The sequence below is a fragment of the Macrobrachium nipponense genome, chromosome 30 (genome assembly GCF_015104395.2).
Source record: "Macrobrachium nipponense isolate FS-2020 chromosome 30, ASM1510439v2, whole genome shotgun sequence".
NCBI classification, from domain to species: domain Eukaryota; kingdom Metazoa; phylum Arthropoda; class Malacostraca; order Decapoda; family Palaemonidae; genus Macrobrachium; species Macrobrachium nipponense.
In genome coordinates, this window is record NC_087218.1 from 36,253,198 (window position 1) to 36,270,697 (window position 17,500).

Sequence of the window (17,500 nt, forward strand, 5' to 3'; positions counted from 1 at the left end):
CAAAAACACCGAGCTGCTGCATTTTAAAATGATTAAGCTGCAATGCACTTTTACACATGAGTATACCATCAATGAATCCACCTTGGTCTAGACCTATGTTTTTATGACTTGGTAGAATCTCAATATGATATTCTAACCATTTGCTTTTCCACAGCAGGTTCTAACCATCATCTCGCTGTGATCGGGCCCTACTTGAAGAACTGTCAGACTTCTTGAGAGAAGGACGACAGCAGAAAACAACCATGGACAGAAAACTTCTCTTACTAGTGGTGGTTACGTCACTTCTCGTCTCCATCTGCAGTGTTGTCGAGACGCGCCATTTACCGGTAAGTCTAAATTTATGAACGGAAAAGCCATGTTATTCATAGAACTCTATTCTGCCTATTTTACTTCATAGATAGCTCAAATATTGGCGAGTATTCATGAAGGCTATACTAGGCCTATTATTCGAACATACAAAGAATATCTTTGCTTGCTCAAGTCTGCCGAGGTATGAGATCAGCTGGGAGACAAATTAATCCGCTTTGTGAGGCAGAGTTTCTGGCAGAAATGACTGCCATTAAATAAACTGGCAATTACATAAATAACTTATACAGACATGAATTATGGTGGCTTATTATGACTTGCAGTAGCATGTAATTATATAGCATGAGAAGTAAATGTACAATACTTTACTATATTACAGTTACGTTACGCATGTTTTTTTTTGAGTTGGGATGAGAGATGTTCTCAACCAAGGTATATTTGAAGGACCTTGTTCTCAACTAGGAATATATTTTGTGACATGTAACGTCACTGAAGCTACAGGAAGCCCGATTTACAGACTCATTGTAATATGGTTTTAATTTCAAGTCGTACTAAGTAGGATAAGATTAATTTCCAAATATCCAATTTTGTAATCCACAAGTAAACTTCTTATCAGTGCCTGGGAAAAGGGATAGTCTATATACTCCTTTTAACTGCTTTCTGGAGAGAGAGAGAGAGAGAGAGAGAGAGAGAGAGAGAGAGAGAGAGAGAGAGAGAGAGAGAGAGAGAGAGAGAGAGAGGCATATGAATAATTGTGGACAACAAACGTCTCTTGTACATCTTACAGTACTTCTGTATCTTCAGGAGAATCCTTGAGGATGATGCGAAAAGGAAATGTTGAAGGATTTGTTATGTAAATATAGCGAATATCAAAACAAACTCTTTCGCAGGATGGGAGAGAAAGTTAGAGAAAAATAAATGACATCTGCAGATATTTCTTTCGCGAGAGAAGTGTCAAAAACAGTTTATGATGATATGATGAATTTGGCTTCGAATATGGCCTTCGGCAGTGGTGTTACATTCGTTATTCGAGATTAATTTGAAAAGATAAGATGCATTAAGTTTAATTTGAGGGAGTTTCGTTTAGCTAATATAAAGGCACAATAATGATCTACTTTCATTTCAAATAGCTGTCCTCTCTCTCTCTCTCTCTCTCTCTCTCTCTCTCTCTCTCTCTCTCTATATATATATATATATATATATATATATATATATATATATATATAGATATATATATAATATATAATATATATATATATATATACATATATATTATACATACACATATATATATACGTATATATATATACATATATATATACATATATATATACGTATATATATATATATATATATATATATATATATATATATATATATATATATATATATATAATTAACGTGTGTGTATAGTCGTAAAAATGATCGAGATCAACACTAATATGTCATGATAACAGTACCGTATTACTTCCCAAAGCCAATAAATAAACAAATATCTAATATGTCCAGGCAGCTGTTACTCTGCAATACCCTTGCACCAACATTCAGCCCCGTCTTACATTTGTCGAACTGCGAATGTTAGTTTTGAAACAACTGAGGTACTCTTCATGAACCGTTCAGTTGACTAGGAAGGCCTTGGAGGCAAATATATAATACGTAGTTAAAAGACGTTGTTCCTCATTTGCCTGGTAATATAACTCAATGAAAAGAAAATTTTTAGTACTTAGTGCCTCTATAAAATCTGTTGTCTGATTCGTGAAGTATAAAATTACTCTATGCTATTTCATTTCTATAATCCGTCAGACATTTGGTGTTTATTCAATAAAACAAATATTTAAAGAAGTGCACTGTCCCTAAAAGGTTCATTACATTTAGAGATACCTAATAAAATATATTGCTTTCTTTTATATTTTAGTAAATGATAATAATCCTACCATGACTATAAAAAATAGTTAGCTTTCGTCCAAGAGACATTCTAAAGTACGGCCAACAGTAATAATGACTTCGATCTAAGTTTTAAGATTTTACGTATGAGTAACGTCAGCGTTTATTTATTCATTTATAATGATATTAATATATTAAACAACGAAGTATGAGAAATAAATTTTTTCCCACAAATCGAAGCCATAGAAGCACCAATCATCATAATAATATATTGCAAAGACAAACTAAATAATCTAATGCAGGACCTCTTGGGACACAGCCAATGCTTAACGACAATTCCCCTAGTAAGGTACTCAGACCAAGCAACTAAAAGCGGCTGTTTCCTCTCTTCCCAGCTACCCGACGACGCCAATGACAGAGGCTGCGGCGGAGGATGCTGGCGAAGGGACCCTGCCAATATCTGCAGGCGGATATTTGGTTGCTCAGAAGCCCCAATCATAGGGGCGGCCATCATCGACTCCTTCTCTGGCTGCAGCGAACGCTGCCACTCGCGAGTGCGCGGGAAATGTCGGCTGGTTTACTCCTGCCTCATCGGAGGCGCCTGAGTGGAAGTGCACAAACTGATATTGGTCTAAAATAGCCTTGCCTATGTAACGGCCATCTAAAGGGTTGGCAATGTCAAATTGCCAGTATACAAAAAGATGTGTCACTTTCCCAAACCGAATTCCCGGTATGCGAAAAGATGTACTACAACCTTTTCCTATAAACGCAAGATTATTTTCCTTGAAAACTCATGTACTGTAGATAATATACTGATAAAAATTGTGATTTAAGTTTCATTGAGAATCTGAGGAATTACTCTCCAGAAATCGGTTAAAAACTGAAAAATGAAAACAAGTGATGAGAAATTTAAGCCAGAGTGAGAAACTGCGAACATGATTCTATAGTTTAAGCTGTTCTAAGTCTGTGTTAATTGCGTATCTCACCGGGAAGGACTGTATTTGGCACTGAGAAAAAGATATACGAATGATAAAAAAAAAAACCCGCTGATAGTAAAAAAAAAAAAAAAAAAAAAAAAGAGAAGGAAGTATCTTGCGATATGGTATCTGCATGCCAGCGACCCCACACAGAAAATTAATACCCTGCTAATGTCCCCAGAGGCATTACGGCTTTGTTCATTTTCAGTCAGGACTCCAAATCACTCTCGGGCAAGTGAGACAAGCGTTAATCACTGGAGTACGATAACCCATATATGATAACCACACACATTATATATATATATATATATATATATATATATATTATATTATATATATATATATATATATATAGATATATATATATATATATATATGTATCCCCAGGTTTACAAACGAAATCCATTCTGAAATATGTCTATGTCTTTCCAACTTACATGGTAATCTTATACATCGCGTCAATCAACCTAATGTCCGTTGTGATATATGGGTAGCATATACTAGGCGCATAATAGTAGTAGTTAAGTATAGGGTTTCAACATTATAACTGGCAGCAATATGACAGGCTGTGTAACACAGCATCCTCAATATCTACAAGTACTTGGAATGTTGAAAATCGCTAACAGAACAGAAATAAACAAAAGCAATGATAAACAACAAACACGTTAGTGTCCATTCACAAGCATCGGAACGCTAGACTGTCACAACACACTCTTTTTCAAGTGTAAAAACGCTTTAATATAAAATAGATGTTTTGAATAAACTACATTCGGAATATTTTTGTATTTCTTTTATAATAAAAGAACCCTTTTCACAAAGCTTTTTTTTTTCTTCTTCTTTAAGTATAAACACGCTGTGTACATTGCTCGAGGTGTGGCAAGGTGGGGGGGTGGGGGGGGACGGCATCTGTGTGCGGGCGGCATATTTCCCAAGTCTGGAAGAGTTTAGGGATGGGGAAAATTAGGACCAATCAAAGCACGTGGAGCTGACCATGACGTCACAAGCCACGCCTTTTAGCTACACTCTGTCTCATTAGACGTTACTGCTAGTCACAATGCCGAAGAAAAACTTCCCCATTTCACAATTTACGGCATGTATGACCTATACATTTTAGTCTGAGATATATAAACATAATGCAACACTAATTGAGTAAACAATATATTCTTCAAATGAGATACACCGTGAAATATATTAAGTGTTGTTGGCTTCTCCCTCTTGGTAATAGTGCCCAGTGCATTTTAATTCCTGCTCACAAAGTCGATATTTACAGCATAAATAATATTTTCATTGCGAGTTACTACATTATATACTTGAAAATGCGTGTTTAATGCCATATAGAAAGAGTTGCGATAACACATGGGATGAATAAAAAATATACAAGATGATAAAATTGATGGTATGGTAAAAATGATGGTATATGACTTGTAATTAGCACTACAGACTACAGTCAGGAGGCCAAGAACTTCGCGGCACTTTGAAGGTGACAATTTTAAAAGCATGGAGCATGGAACGGTTTTCAGGCGTTACTGCCTGTTGTTTCAGGTTAAAAAACGGTATTATGTACAGAACTAAAATAATAATTGCCTTATGCTTAAAAGAAATGTGGAGGATACAGTTTTGATGACAAATTTATGCACCCCGTAGGGGGATAGAGCCGTAGCCGTCATTACACCTCATTCGGTGCAATGTAGGCAATACTTAAAGTTATTGCAGCATCCCCTCGGCGCCTAGCTGCAAGTACTTTCATTCATTTTACTGTTACCTCTGTTCATATTCTCTTTCTTCCATCTTATTGTCCACCCTCCCCTAACAATTGCTTCATAGTGCAATTGCTTTGAGGTTTTCCTCCTATAACACCTTTCAAACCTTTTACTGTCAATTTCCGTTTCAGCGCTGAATGGCCTCAGTTGCCCCAGTGCTTGGCATAATGCTAAATATATATAGGTAAAAAAAAAGAATTATGCTCTTGATGTAAGGCATACATTTGGCCATTGAGTATGAAAATAGTAGTATACTCGTATACTACCGTTATCCATAGCTTTAATTAATACATGGTGAATATTTTCATAAGCTTTTCTGTTGAGAGAGAGTTGGATAATAAGTATCATCCATATTTAGTTAAAATTTACGCATCAATTCTGCTCTAGTTCAGCTTAGCAAAAAGTCTACTGTAACTCCGTAAATTGGTAGTATTCTGTACTCCTATAATTGCTAAAAATATTACTCATTTTGATTCTTTGCACACAATGAATAACAGGTACGAAAGGTTTGCTAAGAATATTAAATAAATTAAATAATCAGTGTTTTCTTTGTAAACAATGAATTTTAAGCAAAAATCACGTGAAGGCTTGCTGAAATTATTCAATACTGAATTATATTATCACTTTTGATTTGTTTGTACACGATGTATGAAAAGTAAAAATCAAAAGCAAAAAATTTCTAATAAAAACTTTTTATATATTCGTACACAATGAATGACAAGGACCAATCAGGAAAGGAGATCTGGAAGGTTTTATGAAAACGGAATCCACCTAAAAAAGGCAATTTTTTTACTACAGCTTATCAAGTACACCTTGAAAAACAACCGTATTCAGATTAGCTACTGACAGGATGAGTTTGTCACGTAACTATATTTGGTTACATTAGGCTAACTTAGATCACCAAAACAGCAATACCGTGGGTTTCCTTATGTTTCCTTAAGGGCACAATAGCTCTTGAAATAATTTAATGAATGAAGCTGAAACTGTGTCCCTGGAAATAGTAAAGACTATATCAGTCTGATTCCTGTTCATGACCTAGTAATGATCAGTATATTGCTTTTATACAATTCCTAGTAATGTGCATTACTACGAAATAGCATATGTCAATAGAAATCCGTAGTGTAAGCCTACTCCCTCTCTCTATTTTCTCCTACAAACAGGTCAGATACCATCATGTTTACCATCTTGTATATTGTTTGATTCATCCCATGAGTTATCGCAACTCTTTATAAATGGCTTTAAACATCTATTTTCAAGTATATAATTTAGATATTTGCGATGTGAAGATATTATTTATGAAGAGAGAGAAGCCAATAACGCATAATATCTTTCGCGGTGTATCTCATTTGAAGAATATATTGTTGTTAAATTAGTGTTGCATTATGTTTAGATATATCTGACTACAATGTATATGTCATACAAGCTGTAAACTGAAATTGAGAAGAAAGTATTTCTTCGGCATCGTGACTGGCGGCAGTGTAATGGATATAGGACTGAGGAGGGAGCTAAAAGGCGTGGCTTTTGACGTCATGCATCAGCTCCACACGCTTTGATTGGTCCTAATTTTCCCCATCCTTATACTCTTCCAGACTTAGGAAATGTGCGTGCGAGCGGTCACAAAGGCGCGATAAAATCTACTGATGACACGTAACAGTAATTTAAAGTAAAAACGCCACGATTTGCTGTAACATAACGTATTGTATACGCAATTCAAAATTAACAACAAAAAGAGCTATATAGGTAACTCTAACTAGAGATGAGCAACAAACAAACACGAAGGCCTTTAAGCATTTTATTGAAACTCGAATCTCATCATACCATTCGGCTACTAGGCCTAACACTGACTTCGAAGGGACGGTAGCTTATATTTTATTTAAAATAAAACTTTCACCTTAACTGTATGAGATAGGTGTTAAATAAATTATGTGCAAATTACTATGATTGTTCTTGGAATACTATTATGATAAGGTTTTGAGCAGTATAAATACGACAAACATTACAGGTAGGAAAAGGAGTGGGGAGAGTTCTCTGGCCACGTGCATGCTATCAACTTTAGACTTAAAACGGGTGTTTTCAAGTTAAATATTAAAATTTATTATATGGATAAAAACAAAATTAGAGTAATAATTTAGGTCAACACTTACCTTCGCTTATTAGTCTTGGAAACCGGAAGGCTAAATCTCCCTCCTTCAAACTTGTTCCAGTTACCGGTAAGCCATCGCCATTTTTCAATCATTTTCTTTTTCTTGTTCCGTTTCGGCCGCGGTTGTTTTTATTTTCTTAAACACACCACCGGCATTTCCTTCGTGTTTAAGTTGTCGAGGCCTAATTAAGAATACTTAAAATGCTAAAAACTGGAGATAAACCGAGTTCGCGCTCTTATCTCGACGATAGAGATTTAAACAGGTAAAGTCGAGCCGACGAATTGCTACATCTAAGTTACTAAGTAGGCCGTTTTCAGACGCATTGCAAAGTAGTTAGCAATGTTCGATAATACATTCGATCGTATTTAATTGAATTTGTAATCAAACATACATTACTGGAGTTGTTGGTAAGTTTGGCGGTCAAAAGCAGGAGAATGGCTTTATATAAAATTGTTTTGAATTAGTACGACAATAGGGTCACATTATGGTCACATTAACTCAGTGAACAAGATCAGGTTGGGAAATAGGTTTAACGTAAAAACAAAATCCTTAAACGCCTCTGCACTTTTGCTTTAAACCTCAATTTCATATTTATCTGAAAAAAATTATCAGGATAAATAACTTTACGGACAAGGCAAAATTGACCATATCACTCCATCGAATAATCAAAATAACTTTTTTTTTTTTTTGCCGTAACTGTTAATGAATTTGGGATTCGGTAAATGATTACAATATGAATCAAGTTGAACCCAAGATGGAATAACATATGGTGTGTTCACCGAGGGATCTGATCGCTAATTTCCCTCTCTCTGTGACGTCACAGGAGCACATCGACTGGGCGATGCATTTGTCTTGTCACTCCGTCAGTTGCATTGTTGCAGTTTACGATTATTGGTGTGTATTCCATATTTGGGTGCACAAATAGTTTCAGACAGAAAGGGATTTGTTTTCACAGTTTCCCTAAAGACCCCGAGGTGTCCAAAGTATGGATTAATGCATGTAAAAGAAGTGATAGCATTAATGTTAAGGATGCCAGTATTTGTTCTGTCCATTTCCTGATAGAAGATTACGAAAGAAATCTTCAACATGAACTGCTACCACAACTTTACCAGAGAAGTTATCACAGATTAAAGAAAACCGCAGTTCCCTCTTTAAATTTACCTGTTAAAGACGTAAAGTCAGGTATAGTTAAACAATTTGTTTTACAATCTCATTAGTGCAATTTTTAGTGACATATCTTCGGTTGATAAATAGCCTGGAGTAATTTCTTGAAATGAAGTACAAAATTAGAATAGGCATAGCCTATGCAATGAATGAAGAAATTATCGGATTAAGGCTATCAATTTTCTTACTCTTTCTTTTTATGAATGTAAAGTTGTTCAAACAGGTGGTTAGGCCTATGCGAAGTGCCCTACCTCCGAGTAGTCTTCCTGTGCAGACAATAATTAGGCCTAGATCTTTTATTTCTTAAGAACCCCACTAAGGGATATCGTGGGGTCAGAGTATAGACTGAGTTCACGTATAGACTGAGGAATTTCTTGTTAGGTAAGAACAACATTTTAAGCAATCACGGTCATAATGTCGCTCCCAATGATGATAACATGCCATGTATGAGTAATACTAGTGTTATGGAACCAAGTAAGTCTTGGGTTTCCAAAACCCCTGAAGAAAGTGACTCCAGCCATGTTGACTTAGACTCTGAATTATGTATCTCTGCTCATCTCTTAATGAGAATTCCTCAGGTAGGTCTACCTAATGAGCTGGGGGAAGAGGATTTTGTAGATCTTAGAGTAGAGTCTGAGAATGGTATAGAAATGGAAGCCTTGAATTATCTGGGAGGTTATATAGCTCATAAGTACAGAAATAAATATCCTTCCTTAGGATTCCCAGATAATGAAGGCCTAAACAACGACTGGATCCCCAAAGTGAGAAGGAAAGTGTTGTTTAGGCCCAGTCCTCAATTTTTCAATAATTTAAAGGAAATGGAACAACTCTTTAAATCTTTTTATGGGGAACAGATGAAATTAGTTGTTGATTGGATTACGAAATTAGTTAATATTTTCAGGGAATTAAAAATGATGTTCCAGAGGAAGTAATGAAGTTCTTTATTAGGTGCAGAATACATTTTAGGGTGAAGATAGTAAATGCTGAAAGGAAGTCAGAATTTCTTTAAAAAGGTGTAAACAAAATGAAAAAAATCTTCAGTTATATTTTGTAAATAAAAGAACACTACGCTAATTCAATAAAAGTCTGGATTTTTTTTTTTTTTTTTTAGGTTTTTTTTAATATTCATTCACCCTCGTTACTTTCGTTATTTGTATTCCAACAGGATTATATTCTGTATGGTAAGGTCTTAGATATCTTGATATAGCTGTGTTTTAAGAGAGAGAGAGAGAGAGAGAGAGAGAGAGAGAGAGAGAGAGAGAGAGAGAGAGAGAGAGAGAGAGAGAGAGGGAAAATATTTTCCTGTATGTAAATTGTGAACACCATCCTAGCAACAAATTTCTGTCAAAACATAATCATTAAGTGCTCTGCCCAGTCGATGCGCACCTGTGACGTCACCGTGCGGGAACCAAGCAACCGACGATCTCACCTTATGTTATTCCATCTTGGTTGAACCAGTTTGAGAACAAAAATTAAACGTTTTCATATATCGAATTAGTTTGTGTTCCTTTCCACAAAGCACTTGTGACTGTTTTACAATGAAGGGTCTTGAAACAGACGCTACTGATAGCACTTTATCACTACCCAAAACAACTGAACTGACATAGAAAACGCTGCTTGGAATACCTAGTACTGTGGAATGTGGATATGCAAGGATTGTGAAGCCAATGAAGTAATTCCATTTGTCGAGGAGGTATAGGAAATTGTGTGTGTGTGTGTGTGTGTGTGTGTGTGTGTGTGTGGTGGGGTACGGGTTGGAGTGTTATTACATTTATTTCTGTAGACATTACAACTTGGAACATTAGACCTATAAAGAAGTACAAATGTTGGAAACATGATATAACTTATTTAGACCAACGACCGCATCAGTAGCTAAATGAACATTACTCAATCCCAACCAAGCCCACATTCTTATAGACCTACATACATAAACTTATTGTGAAATCATCTAACATTACGAGCCACCAGGGATAACTTATTCTGTCCTCAGGGGACCGTTGGCGACTGCTCTGGCAAGTGTTACCGCCGGGATCAACTCGGGATCTGCCGAAGGCGCTTCTGGTGTGAGGAGGACGATCCTACGACGGACACCGTGGTCATCATCGCCCCTTGCAGGAAGAGATGTCACACGTACGTGAGAGGGAAATGTAGGCTTATGTTTTCCTGTGTGATGGGTCGCTAATGGCAAGAAGCTGAAAACAAGAAGAGTAGGCACGGCATTTGTTTACATCAGTGTTACCAAACGCTTGTGTGAGTACATTGTTTATGCCCTTGCGTATTCGTGTGTGGGTGAACACAATGTTGCAGGTATCCTATAACGAGGCATTTACGAATTACTCATACAATTAGTTAGGTAAGTACAGTACAAATTGTATCTTGATAGTACTTTAGTGATAGATATTCTTGCTGCAAATAAAAACATGCTATCGTAAGCAAGGACACTTACCTATAGGTGAATTCATTTTGTACATCAGAGGGGAACATATGGTAATGATTAAATCCTGTATTTTGCTTAGCTTCTCGCTCAAATGTGGAAAGTTACATAATTACGCAATTAGACAGGTTAATATAGATATAGGCTATCTGACGTTATCACAGGTTAACATATTTGTGTATGTAAACATATATTTTACATTCATGAAAGAGCGTGTGTATGTTTATACTTCCATACTTTTATATCTCATTGTTATTTTCCATGTGGAATGATTGTGTATGTGTAATAATGCTGTTTTATCAACTTGCCACTGTTGCAATACTTTATTTAAACTTACGGCTTTATATAGTCTAGCTTGTCTCACATTTATTAATTTACCCAGCAATGTATACAAACTGATCCCAGTCATGTAATCCAAGAGTAACATATCGATTTAGAAGAGAGAGAGAGAGAGAGAGAGAGTGAGAGAGAGAGAGAGAGAGAGAGAGAGACTACTGTGAGGAAAGAGGATATTCTTTGTTTATTTACGAATATTACAATTTCGACCGTTCCTATAGCTTGTAAATGAATAACTATTCTTCATAGTTAGGTAACTGCAATTCCATCTTGACGTAAATACAAAACAGCAAGTCCCACGTATATATATATATATATATATATATATATATATATATATATATATGTGTGTGTGTGTGTGTGTGTGTGTGTGTGTATGTATATATATGATCTATAATATATATAGCTATAATATAATATATATATATATATATATATATTTATAATACATATAGTATATATATGTATATATATATATATATATATATATATATATATATTATATATATATACATATAGTATATTTACATGTAATTATGTACACAGACATATACTTGAGCGTATATACGTGTGTATATATATGTATATATATGTATATATATATATATATATATATATATATAATATATATTATATGTGTGTGTGTGTGTGTGTGTGTGTGTGTGTGTACGGTGAATATATTCAATCCTTCACTCTTTGAAACTACAAATGAAAAATATTTCTAAAGGTTAAAAAACGCATATTTTATTTGCTAATCTGAGTAATTTTTCTATGACTAGAGTATATCTATGAGATTACAATTGAGAAATACCAAAATGTTTCATTGATTTTTCGGTACCGGGTCAAAAAAAAAAAAAAAAAAAAAAAAAAAAAAAGTTGTGATTTTACGGACGTCTCAGATGTGGAATTAAAAATTTTACAATTTTAAGTAATTTTGTATTCTCAATTCCTTGAATGCTTCACAAAGTATGAATTCCTTCAGAAAATATATAGTAGATGCTGCAGAACTGTCAATTATTTTCTTGTGAGCAGTTGTTGGGAGATATGTATACTACGCAACTGTGAATTCTTTTATAATGGAAAATTTGTGATAATAAAAATTTTATCATATGAAAATTGTTTGACTCAGAATATGAACGTTCTTTGCGGCGTCCCATCGGGCCCGTAACTGCAATCCCTTTAATTTCATTTACTGTACCTCCGTTCATATTCTCCTTATTCTATCTTACTTTCCACCCTCTCCTAGCAATTATTCCATATTGCAACTGCTCTGAGGGTTTCCTCTGTTTACACCTTCTAAACGTCTTTCCTCTCATAGGTCCCAGCGCTTGGCCATTGACCGAAATTTTATATTACATTATGTTCCCATCATAGTGTCATTTTCCCCTTTTTATTTTTATTATGACGAGCGAGACTCCAAATCTGGAAAATGTCTGAAGATATCTGTCGTCAGTTGCCAAAAATTCAAACACTGAGAACCAGTTCCAAAAAAGGAAAGTAATACACACATCTAGAATTATTATATATTTTTTCTATTTATTGAGGTATGATATACAAACATCAGAACCTGTATTCTTTCCATGGGTCTTAAAATAAAGTTTCACCCCAACAAAGCAAAGGAAGCTTGGAAATAACTCATCCACCAGACTTTATTTACAACAAAGATTTTTCACAGACAGGTCATGTTATTCATTCACATAAATGTTTCTCTCTCTCTCTCTCTCTCTCTCTCTCTCCTCAGCGCTCCCATGTAACTGATTTCTTGTGCGCATGCGTCGAACTTCGTAGTTTATTGATATACTTTCATAGAACGTTGTTCCCATGGTCTATAGACCTTGGTTGTTCCAGTGTGTCCTGGATATGGATAATGGTTTAAAAAGTACGTAAGTAATCACATCTTTATTAATTTCCCCAGTAAAAAATAAGTTATTCACAATTTAAAAGATGAACTCATTGATTGTGAATTAATATTTTCTAGCGTTGGTTACTTTACAACGACGGAGACTAATAGAAAGATGTAAACAATGTGACGTCTCAGACCATACTGAAATATTTCACCTTCAACATGATACAATTGCAAGGGAAAGTTACCCGGGAAAACGAACCTCACTTCAGGTCAGGTTGCAAACCTACTTGAGGTAACTAAATAAAAGCTCTTCAGTTTTACGAAACGAAGCCCCGAGAGAGTGTTTTCCTCTTAGAGCTCAGACCTTCTTTGACAGACGATCGCAGTGAAAGTATTTAAGCTGAAATCAGTTCATAAAATCATCGTTTATATATTTACCTAACGAAAAAAAACTTCTTCAGGAATTGTTCATGAAGTAGCTCTTGTTTACAAAAAAGATTCTGTGGAATAATTGCATACAAACGAAGTTGTTTTACAAAAACAAGTTCTCGCCTAAGAATTTGTGTACTATGCATGTGCCCTCCAAGACCTGCTCGTCGTTACGCATGCGCACTGTTTTGTTTTATTTGTAGCCACAGTTGTATATACAAATAAACAACTTACATTTCCATAACATGGCGTATGTTTGCATACATGTAATAAAGTACCACGTAAAGAATATTCCGCAGGGCTTAGATATGTAACTTGATATGGAAAATCAATTAAAGAAACACCACTAAACGGTAAGTCACTTCGAGAAATAACACTAAGTTTTCTTTATAGAAGTGTACTTCAGAATTCACGTACATCAAAGTAGATATTAAAGTAAAGTGGTAAATATATTTCCTGAATTAGATATGAGTCATTACGGATTTTAATCATATTCAGAAAAAAACTTAAATCCAAACGAAGCACCAGATAATGTAAGGGTTTGTGCGAAACCTTGCCAGCTACAATCCTGTAACGGAAAATAACAGAAATTTTAAAAATTACAGTAGAATATTTATTTCAAGCTTTTGCAAAGCACTGTTGATGAATTCAAGCAATAATAGCAGAGGCCAATCTCGAGCGAAAAACACTTTATTGGTTCAGGGAATAAAAAAAATCTTACCTCAGGTAACTATGGAGTAAAAGCAACCAAGGCAGAAACTAATATCATGCAAAAAAAAAAAAAAAAAGGTATCATGGAGTAAGGGTAATGATCTAAGATAACACATAAACTTTCTGCAATTCTTCCGAGGTATCTTGGGCTGACGGGTAGAAGGTTAGGTTGCTCGCTGGCGGTACACAAAGCAGGGTAAAGGTGGCGCCATCGCCATATAAAAGGTTTCTCTCAGTAAGAATTCTCAGTAGCAAAAATTCGACGCAGTTCTAAGTGTCTCTTACCACAGACTTGAGCATTCTTGTACAAAGAGGGGAGGGGAAGAGGAACGAGTTCCAAGAGGATGCTATCATAAATTCATCGTCGGTACGAAACATTCTAGTCTAGAGTTCCCCAGATTCTGAGGGTATAGATTATCAAGTGATTGTTTCATTGTTACGACATTCATGGATACTTTGGAGTTATGAAGGGTTCTAGATAGAGCATTGCACTTCCCTTCAGGCTAGTAAACAATGTACCTAACGTGGTTTATTCTGAACGAGTAAAGGGCACACAGGAAATTCTCTGATTGCTGGTATAAAAGCTGAAGACGGAAAGCTATACATTCCTAAACATTCTAAGGTATTCATCGGTATAATCAGACAGTCATTCATCTCTGGCTAATATTGGCTTGGAAAGCAAAGTCGAAAGTCTCTCGATATGCATCAAATTCTGTTCTAACGATGATTCATCCTTGGATTCATCATAACAGCAAACAGGCACGGACAGCAAAAACAGCGGGGGATCTTGTAACAGCGAAGGATCTTGTCCCTATGGCTATGCTAAGACGAGGTCAAGGTATCAAACACTTTACATTCTTCGGTAGCAATGTAATACGATAAGGTAACGCGTCTAAGTATGTATAACAAGGCAACAAGTCACAAAGGTGATTTGCATTCGCACATCCTACTTGTTAGTTTAGAGATCATGGCAATAGCTGCCTTAATTTAACTGATCACATTGAGATGTCCACTCCTTCAAACTAAATATTCTTCAGATGGATAGATAAACATTTTTAAAATGGCAGCTTTATCGCGAATGTTGGAATGTTCACTTTGTTTTTTGGGAAACACCCTCAGCCACCACCCCGGGTCATTTCTGCTCGTTTTGGCGGATCGAGGCCCTCTTTAGAAGGAAGTTCCCAAGTGAAATACGGTACAGGGATTGGAACTAACCAGAAAATGTTGCAATTAATTCACATAAAGCTGCTTGTTTGAGGGCGCATCCACACTACGCTGAAACACGTCATACACTCACGTCAGAAACTTATCAGACACATATCACAAACATGTTGAAGACAAGTTAACGACCACATGTGGAATACGAAACTTTGGCAACGCTGGATGGATTGCCAACGAGTCGTTATCTTGTTTTCAACCTTTTCATAATATGTGTGCTCCAAGTTTCCGACAAGTTTATGACATATTTTACTGCAGTGTGGACGAACCCTAACGCTTAAGAATTAATGGTACCTAAAAGGTTAATATCTACAGGGGTGGGGGCTTATTGCCAAAATTTGTCTAAATTGAATTTTTCTGACAGCATTTCAAGTGGTCATGTGTACTTATTAACTATTTTATGTTTTAAATTTGATATTCTTATGAAGTGACGCATTTGGATTAAATCGGTGCTAAGTAGCGGCGCGTAAAAATAAGCCTATCGTAACAGCGTATTATAAATGCAGCATACATAAGTTATAAGACTTATCTCTGTAATGGTTTTCAATCGTTAAAGCTCTGTGGTTGCATCGCTTATCAAAACTGAAGTTTGTCTTCTTTGAGTTTGATAAAATTCACGAATATTAGACGTTTGTAAAAAAAATGTCCGAAGAATTTGGTTGTAAGAACGACTCGTTCGTAGAAGACGCAAGGAGTATGTAAATAAAAGGTAAAGGTTTATGAATCAACTGAAATAATAAGTAAGAGAGACAAATGACTTGAATGAGTAAAAAGAAAACTTGAATGAAGGCATATACGATTATAAGCATGAAAAATGGCTTAAATGAAGACACTTCAGTGTGAAAAAGGGCTTGAATTAAGAATTATATAGAAGTACTATGGCTGACAAATTTTCTGAATGAATAAATAAATCAATATGAAAAATTTCTTGAATGAGATGTTCAAATATGGAAAATGGCTTGAGATAAGACATATATACGAGTATGAAAAGTTATTTGAATGAAGACACGTATAAGTATGTCAGTCAGCAATAAAACTGATTAGCTGTTTAGTCATTCTTACTGAAAAAGACCAAAGAACTGAGAGACCATTTGAAGCTATATAGAATGGGGATTCTTCTTCTTCTCTGCAAAACGAGAATGGATTTTGCAGACACCCCGACGATCTCAAACTGAAAGCTTCAGGCAAAACGAGACTATCTCCCCGGCTCGTGCGTGGGACACTTGAGCTGTTTAAACCCGGGAATCCTGATGAATCCTTTGTGATACGTGTCCTCGTCGTTGGCCTCATTCATCACGAGGGACAGGAGCTTTTCGGTGGCCAGCGGGTGCCACAGGCCGAAGGTGCAGCCCGAATCTGTTGCCGGGTCCCAGTAGTGGCACTGCTTCGTGAGTCGCAGGGATGGGACGAACTCCACGGCGTCAACTGTCTCGCAGTGGGACATCATCAAAACCACGCCTGTGGGACCACCCGAGGGAAGAGAACTTTGTCACTAGAGGTCATTCAAGCATATTGGGACGGAGATAATGATAATTTATTCCAATAACATTCCCGCTAAACTGACCCTGTTCTCCCTTCTTCTGGCTTTCAGTATCTGCTCATGCATTACACCAAGTTTCCCTTATCACCATTCCACCATCTTCTCTCACCATACGTCATAAACAATCCCAATGAAGTCCAAATACAGGTCTCCAAAATTCCTTACCTAGAAATCCAGAAGAAGGCGGGTTTTGCAGAATGCGGGAGAACGAGTTCCTCTGCAAGACGTCCCAGATCTTCCAGAGGGACTTGGGATGCAGCAGATGAAGGTCCTCTTGCGGGAGCATCAGTCGACGTCGGAAGTAGACTGGGAACAAGTCGAAGTCTGGAGATTCGTACCACTGGAAAATGAGGAAATTTTCAGTGAGCAGCGGAGAAAAAGTCTAAGGGTGAGTTTACACTAGGCTTCACCGCACGCTGCATACATAAGACTCATCACCAGCTCCTCCCCAATTCTTGTTAAGCCCCGCCTACTGGACTGCTCATTAGGGTGAGTTAGTGGTGTGGCGTGAGTCTTGATGAGCAGTCCAGTAGGCGGGCCTAAAATAATTCGGGAGGAGTTGGTGATGAGTCTTACGTATGCAGCGTAAACTCACCTTAAGTTATGTCATAAATATCACAAACAGGTTGAATACACGTCAACGACTTATCAGTCCTCCTAACCAGTTCATCAAATGATTATCCAGTATTTGCCATGACGATTGTTCTCCACTTCCGTTTGTCATCTTGTTTTCAACCTCTTTGTGACATGT

General features: G+C 36.3%; 1 protein-coding gene and 1 long non-coding RNA gene across 3 annotated transcripts in view; one reads left to right on the plus strand and one right to left on the minus strand.

Moving 5' to 3' along the window:
* The window catches only part of LOC135202446 (uncharacterized), a 12,622-nt gene extending 1,297 nt beyond the window's left edge, over positions 1 to 11,325 (plus strand). Inside the window, exons 2-3 of the long non-coding RNA XR_010311744.1 lie at positions 155 to 326; positions 10,226 to 11,325. This is a non-coding gene — a long non-coding RNA (uncharacterized LOC135202446). The remainder of the gene's footprint in view (positions 1 to 154; positions 327 to 10,225) is intronic.
* Positions 11,326 to 12,382: 1,057 nt separating this feature from the next.
* Positions 12,383 to 17,500, minus strand: part of LOC135202447 (beta-galactoside alpha-2,6-sialyltransferase 1-like) — a 35,549-nt gene continuing 30,431 nt past the window's right edge. The window contains exons 6-7 of one of the 2 annotated variants that reach the window (XM_064231846.1): positions 16,915 to 17,089; positions 12,383 to 16,667 (exon numbers count right to left, since the gene is read on the minus strand). In XM_064231846.1, coding sequence (XP_064087916.1) covers positions 16,405 to 16,667; positions 16,915 to 17,089 — 438 coding nt within the window. In that variant the 3' untranslated portion in view covers positions 12,383 to 16,404. The remainder of the gene's footprint in view (positions 16,668 to 16,914; positions 17,090 to 17,500) is intronic. The other variant, XM_064231847.1, reaches the window with a different exon arrangement.